This window comes from Ailuropoda melanoleuca, chromosome 6 (genome assembly GCF_002007445.2).
Source record: "Ailuropoda melanoleuca isolate Jingjing chromosome 6, ASM200744v2, whole genome shotgun sequence".
NCBI lineage: Eukaryota > Metazoa > Chordata > Mammalia > Carnivora > Ursidae > Ailuropoda > Ailuropoda melanoleuca.
Genome location: NC_048223.1, coordinates 38,175,820 through 38,189,478, shown reverse-complemented (window position 1 = coordinate 38,189,478; position 13,659 = coordinate 38,175,820). Strand labels below are relative to the sequence as shown.

General features: G+C 44.9%; 1 protein-coding gene across 1 annotated transcript in view; it reads left to right on the top strand.

The window, feature by feature from the left end:
• MLH1 (mutL homolog 1) overlaps positions 1 to 13,659 on the top strand; it is a 47,378-nt gene that overhangs the window by 10,592 nt on the left and 23,127 nt on the right. Inside the window, exons 7-11 of the mRNA XM_034662256.1 lie at positions 1,257 to 1,299; positions 1,440 to 1,528; positions 3,512 to 3,624; positions 5,873 to 5,966; positions 6,857 to 7,010. Of these exons, the coding sequence (XP_034518147.1) occupies positions 1,257 to 1,299; positions 1,440 to 1,528; positions 3,512 to 3,624; positions 5,873 to 5,966; positions 6,857 to 7,010 (493 nt within the window). The remainder of the gene's footprint in view (positions 1 to 1,256; positions 1,300 to 1,439; positions 1,529 to 3,511; positions 3,625 to 5,872; positions 5,967 to 6,856; positions 7,011 to 13,659) is intronic.

The window sequence follows — 13,659 nt, the reverse complement described above, 5'->3', positions numbered from 1 at the left end:
TCTCCCTGGGAGAGAGCAGTTGGTCTCTGCAGGTTGTTTGGTGGAAAGCAAAACAGATGGACTCCAGCTAACTTGAGCCCAAAAGAAATTTATTGGAAGGCTAAGAGTGGCAAGAACTGTCAGCAGCTGCTTCCTGGAGAGAAAGAGAACCAGGCTGGCTTTGGGATTAGATAGTGGCCCTGGTGCAGTTGTTTTCATTCTTTACTGAATCGACTGAAGGGCCTGTTTCCTGGGAGAGCACATCTGATTGGCATGGCTTGGGTCCCCCCGTCATGTGCCTCTGTCTATGGGGAGATTCCTTGCTTGGCAGTCTAAGGGTGTATCAGGTGGAATGGGGAAGGGGTGGTTTCCCAAAGGAAGACTAGAGCCTGTTAAAAGAAGAAGGAGAAAGGGCTCGGGGCAGGTGAAAATAACATTATGTCCACTGGAGGCTGATTTTATCTGGTGGTTCAGTGGATCCAGCATGGGCTCTCTAAACCTGCACATCCTTGAATCATAGCAGAGATCTGTTAACTATTTTTCAGTATTTCTGAAAACTCCAAAATGAATAAAACATTTGCTCCTCTTCATAAAGTGGAACAGACTTATACATCAAGTTTCTTTGCTTTTCCCTGGAGTCATATGAGGCAGCATCAGAATATTACCTCCTGGAAATATAGGAGTTCTAGTTGGCTCTTTTGGTTTTAGGTGTGGTCAGGTGAATTCTTAATTGTTAGCTGAATGAATGCATTTTGCTAGACACAATCCTTCAGTTCGTGGGGCCCATGGAGGGAGGAGTAATAAATAAATAATAGCCAACTGAGAAAAGACTGGGAGATGCTGGAACAGGGCCTGGGGCCGATAAAGAAGCAGGTAAGGAGGGGGTGTCTTGAGGGGCTCTGGGAGAGAATAAGAGTCCAGGAGTTATAAAGTCTGGGTTCTCGAGATGCAAGCTGGACCCTAGTGGGTTTGTGAAAGTAAAGCTGTAGGCAAGGAGGAGATTGTATTGAAATATCCTTGAGTCTAGTCAGAACCTTATAAAAGCAAAAAACCCTGTTTTTTGTTTGAGTCTGCCACATTTAGCATTGATAATCCATGAAGTCTGTGCTGGCTTATTTTCCTGTGGGTAAAAGATGATAGATAGAGATATTCTTGACTGTGTTTATTTTTGTTTAAATCATGTCACCCCACTGATTTTATTTAACCAATAGGGAGTTCTGCGTTATATTGTGCCTTTGGCCACTCTGCTTACTGTTCTGTTGTCTTTTCTTTGCCAGGTATTCAATACACAATTCAGGCATTAGTTTCTCAGTTAAAAAAGTAAGTGGTGGGATTATAAGGGATGGTTATGTATTAGAAAAAGGGATTTTTTTTTTAATAGTTCACCTGAGGAGATAAGATTGGGATGTTTCATTCACAACTGTGAGACAGTAAGTTGTATTTTCCGTTCTGTTTATCAGCAAGGTGAGACCGTAGCTGACGTTAGGACACTGCCCAGTGCCACAAGAGTGGACAATATTCGCTCCATCTTTGGAAATGCTGTTAGCCGGTATGTCAGTAATTCATATTTTGAAAAATCTACTTTTCACGTCTTAGTTTACCATTTATCACATTAATTTGGAATCTGTCCAAGTAGCACCTGCCTTAAGAGTTTGCTTTATTGAAATAGGCAGGCTTATTTCCGTGGTTCAGACTTGTTCGTGGAGTCATGATTTCAGGGAGCCCATACCTCTTGGGTGCATGCAATCTCCCAGATGCTCTGGCTGTAAATCAGTGTGTTCTCTCTAGTGCCTGTCTTCAGAATAGTCACAGTATAGTAGAATTCTTTCATTTTCCAGTACCCCCTCATTTCCTAATACTTCCCATATTGTCATTTTGGGATTTCACTTATTATTGTTTGACATTTATTAATTGTCTCCCATATCCTAGGCTTTGTGCCGAAAGTTAAGCATGTAAAAACAAATAAAATATTCCCTGTCCTTAAAGACTTCCCTGTCTGGTGGCGAGCAGATTTCTAAGCGTTACCAAATCTTCATTGTCAGAGAAAGCCTCAGAGGGGAACTTGCCAGATAGATTCCTCATGGCACTCCCTGTGCAGGCAAAAACCATAATTTCCGTCGCAGACTCCTAGCTAAATCTCAGGACTTTGCAAAGTCCAAAGTGTGCACATCATAATCTGAGGGGAAAAATGCTAAGGGCCCTCTACATGCCAGGCATGGCCCGGATGAGGGGCACATGCAGATAGAGAAGACAGCCCCTGGTTTCCCATTTTCCAAAAATCTTAGAAGCAGCAGTAGTCCCAGAGCCCAGTTTCTACTTCAGAGGACAAATTACTCACTTCTTTGAGCAAAACCAAGTTCCTAACTAGGGAACAGTCAATTTGCTTTTAATTACCCTCTTCTTTACTAATTGTTAATGAAGTAGGTTTCTTAAACTGTGTTCCCAGAGCAGAGAGAGAACACTATTGTACCAGGAAACTTGTAAGAGCTTCTTTATTATTTAAAGACTCAGAATTAGTCGTTATGAAATTCCTAGGGACTATAAGAGATTAGAAATCACACAGAGCAGCTGTTCCCAAAGGGTGTTTCCAGAACACCAGCCTCTTGAGACATTTTGGGGAAGAAAGGGCTTGCTGGTTTATTGTGTGTGAGAAACACCGCAAGCTGTATTTTCTGCTTAGACTCAGAGTGCACATTACTAGTTGACAGCTTCCACCGTACGTTCCGCAAAGACTTAATGAATGCCTACTGTTTGCCGGGTGTGGTACTGAGCAATCTAGTAGGGCGTAAAGCAGAAATGCTTCTTGCGCTCAGAGGACTCTTATCCAGTTGGAAAGACACATGGAATAATTACGCCATTCGTTAGTGATTGTCCTAGATGTCTCAAAGGGAAAACATAAGGCACAACAGGAGAATCTCTCAGGGTCAGGGAGAGGGCTAGTCAGAGAAAGCTCCTTGAAGGAGGAAGCCCAGACGTATGAGGGATAAGGAGGAATTAACTAGCTTTCAGTAGCAGCTTTCTGGGCAGAGGGACCCGCACTTGGGAAGATCTTCAGTCAGAGACGAGTGTGGCTTAGGTGCAGACCACCTTTCACCCATTAACTTCACCTCCCCATAAGCACAACCCTGAGGACACCACACTGGTCTGTTGTGGTGCTGTTCATATAGTAAGGGATTCAGTAGAAATGAGCCCTTTTGGAATTTCATCTTTGGGGTATAGGTACTAAGATACATAAAAGTTTCAGCAAAATACGGTCTCAGAGCTTGGATATGTCATTATGTCCCAGCAGTCAGAGCAGGGCTTGGCATAGAACATAAGTGCTTGGAAACAGTGATAGGGTGAGTAGGTGGGTAGATGGTGGGACAGATGGATGGATGGGTGGGCCCGAGGACCTCAACAAGCCAAGTCTTGGGAGTCCTTATTTGAGAGAATTAATTTATGAAGAAGCCCTGATTTTTCCAACTCTGATTCTTTATACTGTTTGAATTTTCCGTTATTTTCAAGACCCTCAAAATTTCTCTTTTTCAACCAGAGAACTGATAGAAGTTGGGTGTGAGGATAAAACCCTAGCCTTCAAAATGAATGGCTACATATCCAATGCAAATTACTCGGTGAAGAAGTGCATCTTCTTACTCTTCATCAACCGTAAGTAAAAAAAAAAGCCATGTGGGGAAGTCTGTCCACAGGGAATTTTATGGGATGGTGGAAAAATTCCGCATCCACAGGTTTGATTACACACAGGAAGCCCTCAGGCTGAAGTGTGGCTTGATGAGGAAGCATTTATAATTTCTACCTAAGTCTACTCAGCCCTCTGATGTGTGCTCATTGCTGGCTGACTCTTGGCAGAGTGTGGTTGTTGCCTCTGGGAGGGGGCATCACAGACCCTGTGATGCTTGTTCTAGCCTTAGATTAAGAGTCAGCTGTTTGAATCACACAGCAGGACACAGGGAAGGGGTACCTTGGGTGTAGGCAGTGTCATTAGTAAAGAAAGGGAATGTTAAGCCCCTTGGGATTTTTCTTTTTAAAGAATGAGGTATTTATGGTATAATGAGCGGTACGAGAAATCGGAGGAAATTAACTAAATGAATTTGGATTTTTGTCAGATTCCTCTCTGGTCTTTATCTCTCTCTGCAGTCATATTGTTTTACATGATTGCTGCTTGTTGAGTAAATACTATTTTGCATTCTGTTTCTTTTTACTTAATTGCTCATAGTATGGTTTTGAGAAAGTGTGACGGGAGAGCCACAATGGGTCTGATTCAGTTTTTAATTTTCTAGCCAGAAATGTCACGCATCTTGCCATTCATTCAGTACTTACATTTTTGTCATACAGATCCATTACCTTTATTGTTCAAAGCAATTCGTAGTTATTTTATAGTTTTGTTGGCTTGCTATTGAAAATGGTATATTCCCCTGTTCCGTTTATAATGATAAGCCGGCCAGAAGTGTCCCAGATTATACATGTTTTACAGCAGTTTTCCAGGCCATATATAAACAGGAAAGAAGGAGTCAATATTTTATAGACACATTCTGTTAAACTGATCTATATTATATTAGTGGGGTTTTTTTTCCTACTCCATTAAGGAGGACTTAAGCCTGATCTATAATAAATCTGGCTTTAATCAAGGCTCAGAAATGTTTTTCACTTGTTTTTTTAACCATGAAGAATATTGCTTTGTGACACATGTGTTGGCTACAGAATAGACGTGCAGAAATCAGTGTAAGTTAGGCATGCGGAGCCCGTCTGTGCGGCTGGTGAGCCGTTTACCCCACGGGCTCTGCGTCAGTGTTAGCGAGTCTGGTCAGTGAACCAAGTTGCCAGTAGCATAGAGGTCAGACTCTAGGTTATGATCATCCAGTTATCTCCACGCCGTGCGCTCTCACGGCAGTGAGGGAAAGGTGGTGGGAAAAGGAATACTCCTTTGGCATGTCTCCAGTCCTGAAATCGCAGCAGAGGGGCTCTGGCCATCCCCTTGTCAGGTGCCCACACCTGCTTCAGGCCTGCATGCTCGTGGCACGTGTCACCAAGTACAGCGCCCATGTTGAGGGCCCACAGAGGTGGTGAGCACTCGGAAAATAATGGTCTCCTCATTGATAAGATCACAGGCTCTCTTCCCATTGGAAATAAAACCATAGGACATATCTTTGGCTACACCAACGCGGGAGAACAGACCACCAGGAGGTCACCTATCTGGGGAGACAGGAGGGCTGTGTTTTCTGAAAATAGATTTTCCTCTGATTTTTGACTTGTCTCTCCCAGCTTTTAGTGTTTTCTACCCCCTTCAACCATGTCTCATTTCCTAGATTACCTTAAACATACATCAGATATTTGTACTGCCTGAAGTGTCTAGAAAACTCTTTCTTACCCTCATTGCTCAGTTGGGATACCCCACTGTTGGAAACCCCCCCCCCGGGCAGAGTTGGTCACTCCATCCTCCCACCACTTAGCACACAAATCTCTTAGGGTTCTTACCCCCTCGAACTGGAGTTTATGTAGTCACCAGCTTATTGTCCCTCAGCCCATGGCATATGTGATAGGCAGCCAGTGTGTATGTGCAGCACAAAAAGTCTGAGAGCTGACGGCACGCTGCCCACCGTGCCCGGCAAGGGCAAAGGTAGTCCTCCCGGGCTGACTGAGGGAAGGGAAGCAGGGAGGCAGAACTTATTGCCCTCCCATGTTCCTGTGACTTGACCGAGAGGAGAAAGCCCGAAGCCCAGAGCCAGTTGCTGGTGGATAGTGACACATTAAAAGAGGCCTTTCTTTCCTAGGGTCTCTGTGGAAGTCTCTCCAGAAGTGTTTTTCCTGAGTGATTTCATGGCGTGGTATGAATGTGCACCTGTTACCTCTCTCTTCGGGATAGTTTTGAGCTGGTTACTTTCCTTTTATTTTCTAGATCGTCTGGTAGAGTCAGCTTCCTTAAGAAAAGCCATTGAAACAGTGTATGCAGCATATTTGCCCAAAAACACACACCCATTTCTGTACCTCAGGTAAGGCATCACCGGGCTCCTCACCAGAGACTCACAGGAATACATTCCATCCAGCTGTCCTCTTTGAAAGAGGTGGGCTGGCTCATAGCTCCAGCAGAGCAAATCCCACCGACCACTGGCAAAAGGATGTTCTGTCCTTTCTCACAGGTGAAGGGCACAGTTTGCCTTCATTTACTCACTCATTCAGCAGAGTCTCACTGAGGGCCTCCCGTGTACCAGCCACTGTGCTGTGAAACAAAGGTGAATGATGGATCTTGCCCCCGAACCGGCCAGAAGGTGTCCCCTACCTGGCAAAGAAACCTGTTCCTCCTCCACGGTCCCTCCAGTGCCCTCTCCTGACACAGATTCATGTTGTGGTCACGGGGCAAGCAGTGGAAGATGGTTGTGGAGCTGAGGCAGTCAGGTGATAGCTGGCAGGGCCTCAAAACTGACTTTTACATTACATTTTGGTAATAGAACGTTCTCTCACGTGTGTTCTTATTTTGATCCTCATAATATTGAAAATTACCTAGGGAACAGGTTCATGGTTACAGATGAGAAAACCCATCCAGAGGGGTTAAGTGACTTGCCCCAGGTCACGCAATAAGAAAGTCTACTAGTTCCGGAGTGATGGTAACAGCCGACGTATCATAAATGTGCCAGGTACACGCAGTGTGCTTTGCATGAATTTAAGCCCCACCACATGTATATCCGCTTTACAGATGAGGAGACTGAGGCACAGAAAGATGATATCACTGACCCCAGGCTACACAGCTTCAGAATCCAGGTCGCTCAGACTTAACCCTAAAGTTTTGACCACTGTGTCATTTGAACCCCCCAAGCCTGCTGGTGAGAATTGTTTTCCCCGTTCTCTACCACCCGACGTAATTGTTTGCTTTCCTTCCTGCCAGCTTAGAGATCAGCCCCCAGAACGTGGATGTCAATGTACACCCCACAAAGCATGAAGTTCACTTCCTGCACGAGGACAGCATCCTGGAGCGGGTGCAGCAGCACATTGAGAGCAAGCTCCTGGGCTCCAACTCCTCCAGGATGTACTTCACCCAGGTCAGGGTGCTTGCTGTCCAGCTCTGGCTCTGGTGCTTTCCCCACCACCTGAAAATGTGGCCTGTCAGACACGAGAGCCCAGAGTTTTGCTTGTTGCTTTAGGACTGTCTTTCCAAGGATTACTCAGATAGTTTTCCTTTGGTAACATCTCCTTCTCTGAACATAACCATGAAGGTATTATGTTATCCCTGGGCCTGGAGTCATGGGGCCCGCAGCCTCACTCTGCGTCCATTTAAGACCTTAGACTGGCTTCTCAGGAAAATAAGCTGTCTGAAACAGAATAGGGCACCTCTTTCATGCACTCGTCTTTCCTGGGGATGTTCAGGAGGAGGCTGAGTCCACATGCACAGGGCAGAGTGGAGGGGTGGGGTCCTGGGAGGCAGCGGGACAGTGGGAGGAGTGGGGCGTTCCGTGTCAAACGGGCCTGGGTACCACCATGTGACTAACCTTCCCACGTCTCCATATCTCCCTCTGTGAGGACTGAACTGGTCATCCTCACCTCTGAGGGTGGGGACAAACAGTAGGTGGAAGTGTCTGATGCAGGGCCTGGCACCTTACACCTTATTATAATTACCCAGGTTCTAAGTGCTTATGATTCTAAGCTACTTCCAGCTCTCCGGGGCCTCTGTTTTCCCATCTGTAAAATAAATAGGTAGATAATACAATCTCCAGTGTCTCATCCCAGTTCTGACATGATGTGTTTCTAGGCAGCACATGGTGAGGGTGTGTTCAGAGCCCAACAGACCCCAGAACCACAGAAATGGAAATATCCCCCTCTAAATAAGAAATCTCCCTCTCTAAAAAAAAAAGCAAGGGGTGGGGCGCCTGGGTGGCTCAGTTGGTTAAGCGTCTGACTCTGGATTTCAGCTCAGGTCATGATCTCAGGATTATGGGATTGAGCCCTGCATCGGGCTCTGCACTGGGCGTGGAGCCTGCTTAAGATTCTCTCTCTCCCTCTCCCTCTGCTTCTCCTCCCCCCTAAAAAAGAAAAGAAAGGAAAAAAGAAATGGAAGCACTGGGACCTGCAAGCAGAGAGTAGGCTTCTTCCCAGAGAAGAAGTTCCTACTTCACAGAAAACTTTTTAAGTTCCAGGCCAGTGAATGCTTCCCATAGGAACTTTCACAGAATGCCCCTCGCCGGGAGGGCATGGGCACAAAGCAGTGAGAGCAAATGCCGTGGGGGCAGCCCCACCACCGCTGGGGCCCAGGCAGTGGCGTGGGCGGTGAGTCCACGCAGGTCGCTACGGATGCCACCTGGAAGGTGTATGTGGCAGGTGGGCAGAAGGAAGTTCTCCCTGAACCAGCCCTCAGTCTTCTTTTAGGTTTGCTGGGGCCCTGGTGCCACGTGAGCCTTGAGTCTGTGGAGGTAAGGGGTGCACAAATCCCTGCAGTGCCGGTGGTTGAGGGGACGACGCACGTGCTACAGGGCTGGTGGGCCTGGTGTGCGTGGATCAGGCTCTCAGAGCAGTGGGTGACACACAGGGAGTGCTCAGTCACCGTGAGCTGGTTTATATCTGTTGCTGTCCCTCGTCCCCTGCTTCTGCTGCAGACACACACAGGGACCCTCCTGTGGGCGAGCCCCTATTGGCCATTTGGGGATCCATGGCTGCTGGTTCCTGCCTTCGCAGAGGCCCTCCCGGGCTCCCAGGCTCCTGGAGAATACATCCCATGAGAGAGAGAGGAAAGGAGGGACTCAGGAGGGGGTGGGGGCAGGTTCCTGTCCCAGACTTGGGCAGTCAGGGAAGGGAGGGAAGGGCCTCAGAGGCTGGGACCCCAGGGCTGGGTTAGAGTGAGATGGGTGAAGGGGACAAGGCATAGAAAGAGTATTCCTGGCTGAGGGGCAGTGAGGAAAAGGCCTGAGGGGTCAGGGGGACAGGAGGACATGTGCTCAAGGATCTGAAAGTTCCACGTGGTAGGTCCAGTGTTCACCCTGGCTGCCATCAGGATCACCTGCGAAACAGAAAACACCCTTGCCTGGGCCTTTTCCAAACCAAGAAATCAGCCTCAGGCGGGGGTTGAGGGGGCATCTGTAGTTTTACAGTTTTCCCAGGTGCTGTCATGTGTAGCCAGGGGGAGGCCTGAGTGTGCGCCTGGTGGGGAGCTGGCTGTGGAGAGGGGAGGCTGCAGAGGTCTTGCCAGGTAGACATTTCTGTCAGCGTGTTAAGGAGTTTACCCTTTGGCGTGATGGGAATCGAGATCTGATGTGCGTTTTATGAAGAATCCTGTGGTCGCAGTGGGGGAAGGATAGCAACATGGAGGCCCGCAGCTATTTGGGAGAAGCAGTGAGGGGTCTGGCAGAGGAAGTAGCTCCACTCCCAGACGGTTGAAGATCTGGAATTGGCAGGACCTGGGAAAGGTTTGGCTGGCAGGGAGCAGGAGAGCAGGCTCAAAGTACGAGGTGAAAATGAGGAGCACATTGTCTGGGCCAGAGTGGTTATCCCTTGCTCTGTCTTAGCTGAGATTTAAAAAAAAAAAAAAGATTTGCCAGAGGTCCTGGAGTGTGTCTATGGCTGCACTGGGGAAGGAACTTCTCACCTTCCTCCTTGTCTTTATTTTGCATGAGTCAGATTCATTTAGTTAGCTTACACTGTAATTTTCCCATAGAATTCTGCATAGTCCTGACCCATGTGTCTTCAGAAGGAAAGTGTGTTTATGGATCAGACTGCCTGCCTCTGTTGGTACAGTGGCACAAGCCTTGGAGCATTGCTGTGGGTAGTGGGGTCCAAACTCAGAGCTGTCCCCACTCCTCTGGGGGCATCAGAATATCTTCTGTCCTATTCCCCAGCTGTGTCTTGCACGATACTGCCCAGGCCCTACAGAACAAGCCCTGGTTTGCAATGAAACCATTTGGTATAGAAATCAGGAAGCCTAGGGTCTCTGGGGGTTCGTGGCAACTCCATCCTGTTGGACAAGGTGTTTTACTTTTCTGGACTTTAAAATTACTATCTGCAAAGTAGTTCTGTTAATTTCTGTTCCTGTGGCTACTGCACAGGCAAATGAAGCAAATACGTTGACTTTTACATAGTGCAGGGGTTGGGGCACCGACCCCTGGACAGTCAAAAATCTGACTCTGCAAAACTTTAACTCCTGTTAGCCTGCTGTTGATCGGAAGTCTTACCAATAACATAAACAGTCGACTAACACGTATTTTGTATATGTGTTATACGCTGTATTTTTACAATAAAGTAATGCAGGAAAAAAACTTACTAAGAAAGTCATAAGGAAGAGAAAATACATTCACAGCACTGTGTTGGGAAGATTCTGCATGTAAGCGGACCCATGGCATTCAACTCCGCTTTGTTCAAGGGCCAGCTGTACTCACTTCATTTGCCTGTGTGTGCTGCAAGTGCTTTACATTGTCCATGAAGGGAGGTTTTTCCTTTTTAGCAGATTTGCTACTTTATTTAACTGTTTATTATTTAGTTCATTGTTGACTGTTTCTAAGTACACATGAAAGTATGTACTACACAGACAGTCCACGTACCTGTCACCCAGCTTCAACAACCATCAGCATTCTGCCGTATTTGTTTTCTCTTTCCCTTTCTCACTTGGGATTAGGGAAAAAAGTGGTGGTTTTTGTTTGTTTTTTACTTTTTTTAAATTTAAATTCAATTATCCAACATATCATTAGTTTTTGATGCAATGTTCAGTGATTCATTAGTTGCGGGTAACACCCAGTGCTCATCACATAACCTGCCCTCCTTAATGCCCATCATCCAGTTACCCCATCTCCCCACCATCCTCCCTTTCCACGATCCTCAGTTTGGTTCCCAGAGTCAAGAGTCTCTCATGGTTTGTCTCCCTTGGATTTCTTCCCATTCAGTTTTCCCTCCTGCTATGGTCCTCTGCACTATTCTTTATATTCCACATATATGATATGATAATTGTGTTTCTCTGATTCATTTCACTTAACACAATACCCTCCAGTTCCATCCATGTTTATGTAAATGGTGGGTATTCATCCTTTCTGATGACTGAGTGATATTCCATTGTATATATGGACCACATCTTCTTTATCCATTCATCTGTTGAAGGACATCTCGGCTCCTTCCACAGTTTGGCTATTATGGACATTGCTGCTGTGAACACTGGGGTGCATGTGCCCCTTCTTTTCACCACATCTGTATCTTTTGGGTAAATACTCAGTAGAGCGATTGTTGGGTCGTAGGGTAGCTCTATTTTTAACTTCTTGAGGAAGCTCCGTACTGTTTTCCAGAGTGGCTGCACCAACTTGCACTCCCACCGACAGTGTAAGAGGGCTCCCCTTTCTCCACATCATCGCCAACATCTGTCATTCCCTGTCTTGATAATTTTAGCCATTCTAACTGGTATGAGGTGGTATCTCATTGTGGTTTTGATTTGTATTTCCCTGATGGCAAGTGATGTGAAGCATTTTTTTAAAAAAGATTGATTTATTTATTTTAGAGAGCACAAACGGGAGGAGCAGAGAGAGAATCTCAAGCAGACTCTGCACTGAGCATGGGCCCGATATGGGGCTTGATCTCACAACCCTGAGATCATGACCTGAGCTGAAACCAAGAGTCAGACACTTAACTGACCATGCCACCCAGGCACCCCAAGGGAAAAGAATATTTTAAAGCTCATTTAAGGCATTTACTTTTTTCCCTGGTATTTTATATGTGTTTAAAAAAATTTTTTTTAAAGATTTTATTTATTTATTTGACAGAGACAGCCGGCAAGAGAGGGAACACAAGCAGGGGGAGTGGGAGAGGAAGAAGCAGGCTCCCAGCGGAGGAGCCCAATGTGGGGCTCTATCCCAGATCGCTGGGATCACGCCCTGAGCCAAAGGCAGACACTTAACGACTGTGCCACCAAGGCGCCCCTAAAATATTTTTTTCTTATATAATCACAATTGTCGTTTTTTACACATAACAAAATTAATAGTAAAATCATTTAATATCTATTCCATATTCAAATGTCCCAACTGTCCAAAAAAGATCCTTTTATTAAGTAGCTTCATTCAAATATATATTCAGTTAAGTTCCACTCACTGTATTTAGTTGTTGTCTTTTAAATCTCTTTTAAAAAAGTCCTTTGCAACCAGAAAAGTCCCTGTACACTTTTTTGTTGTTCTTACTGGCTTATTCTAAAGGCTTCCTGTAGAATAATGCACATTTCTCTTTGGCGGACTGCTTCTTCTTAGTGTCATTTAACTTGTTCTAATCCTCCACATTTCCTGTAAGCTGGGAATTCGTATAAACTGGCATGATTACATTCAGATTTGTGAATGAGATTTCTGTGTGAGAATTCTTGATAAATGATGCCATGTACTGTCTGTCATGCCCCAGGAGGAGGCGCATACTGACTTGTTATATCATTTTGGTGCTAAGACTCCTCCATGGGTTCAACTGGTGCCAACTGTTTCCTTCATTGTCAAGTTCCCCAGGAATATTTAGCTTAACGGTTTCACCATTCATTGATGACCATTACCTGAATCAGTTTTTTCACTAGGATTGTTAGATTATGGTTTTCTGATTTTATCATTTTCTCTATATTAATTATAATTCTTCTGTTTACAGTAACTTTTCCTCATTTGTTAGAACTTTTTGGTTATCCTAAAATACAGTTCATACTAGAAAGTAAGGGTAAATGCTGAGTTCTGTCCCTTTAATTATCAGTTTGCAAAGGAATGAGTTCACGTCCTAGTGATCTCCAGGGATGTTTAATGACTTTGTGCTCTCTTTCTCTTTCCCTCTCCCTCCCCATCTTTTTCTTTTTCTCTTAATATTTTATCATAGCTGTTAACAAAACAATATAATTTAGTTCATGATAGTCATTTTTCTTTTAGATCCTGATATTATCCCATCTTGGACCAGCAAAAGCCCCTTCAAACTAGTGCTCTTGTCCTTTTGACCCAATTCCATTAGTCTTTGATGGTTTCCTTGTTTCTGGCAAGAGAAGATGTTGTAGGCTCACCCTGTACTTGCCCAGGCCCTGGAATTGGCCATTTCTCCAAGGAACTCTGGTGTATTTTAGTGGGGATGGCATTTAGAGACTATAATCTGGGATTGGGGGTCCTTATTGCTGCTGGCTGGTCATTGGCTTTAGGTCTTTCCAGTGGACAGAGCTAGGAAATCTGTATATCTAAAAATAGACAAAATAGTGGCTGCCAGGAACTGGTGGGGAGGGGAGAATGGTGAGTTATTGCTTCATGGGTACAAAGTTTCAGTCTGGAACTTTGAAAAAGTTCTAGAGATAGATAGTGGTGATGGTTGCACAATGATGTGACATACTTAATGCCACAGAGCTGTACACTTAAAAATGGTTAAATGACAAATTTTGTGTATATTTTACTACAATAAAAAATGAATCCTCTTATGGCAGCAAAAAAAAAGGAAGACAAAAATATGAGCACTTTACACTAATATTCCCCATTTTCAAACCAATTTTAAAATTGTAAGGATTTTTCTGAATTTTTGTATTTTTACTGGTGCATCTTTTAGACTTCAAGTTTTGGTCAGAATTGTGTCTATATTAGTATTTCTGTAACGATGATTATACTAGTTCTGGCTTCTTTCTCCAGTGCTGCTCCACTTTGGTCTGGACTTCTCTTTTTTATTTCTTCTTATTTAAAGATTTTTTTTTTTTTTTTTTTTAGATTTTTTTATTTATTTACTTGACAGAGATAG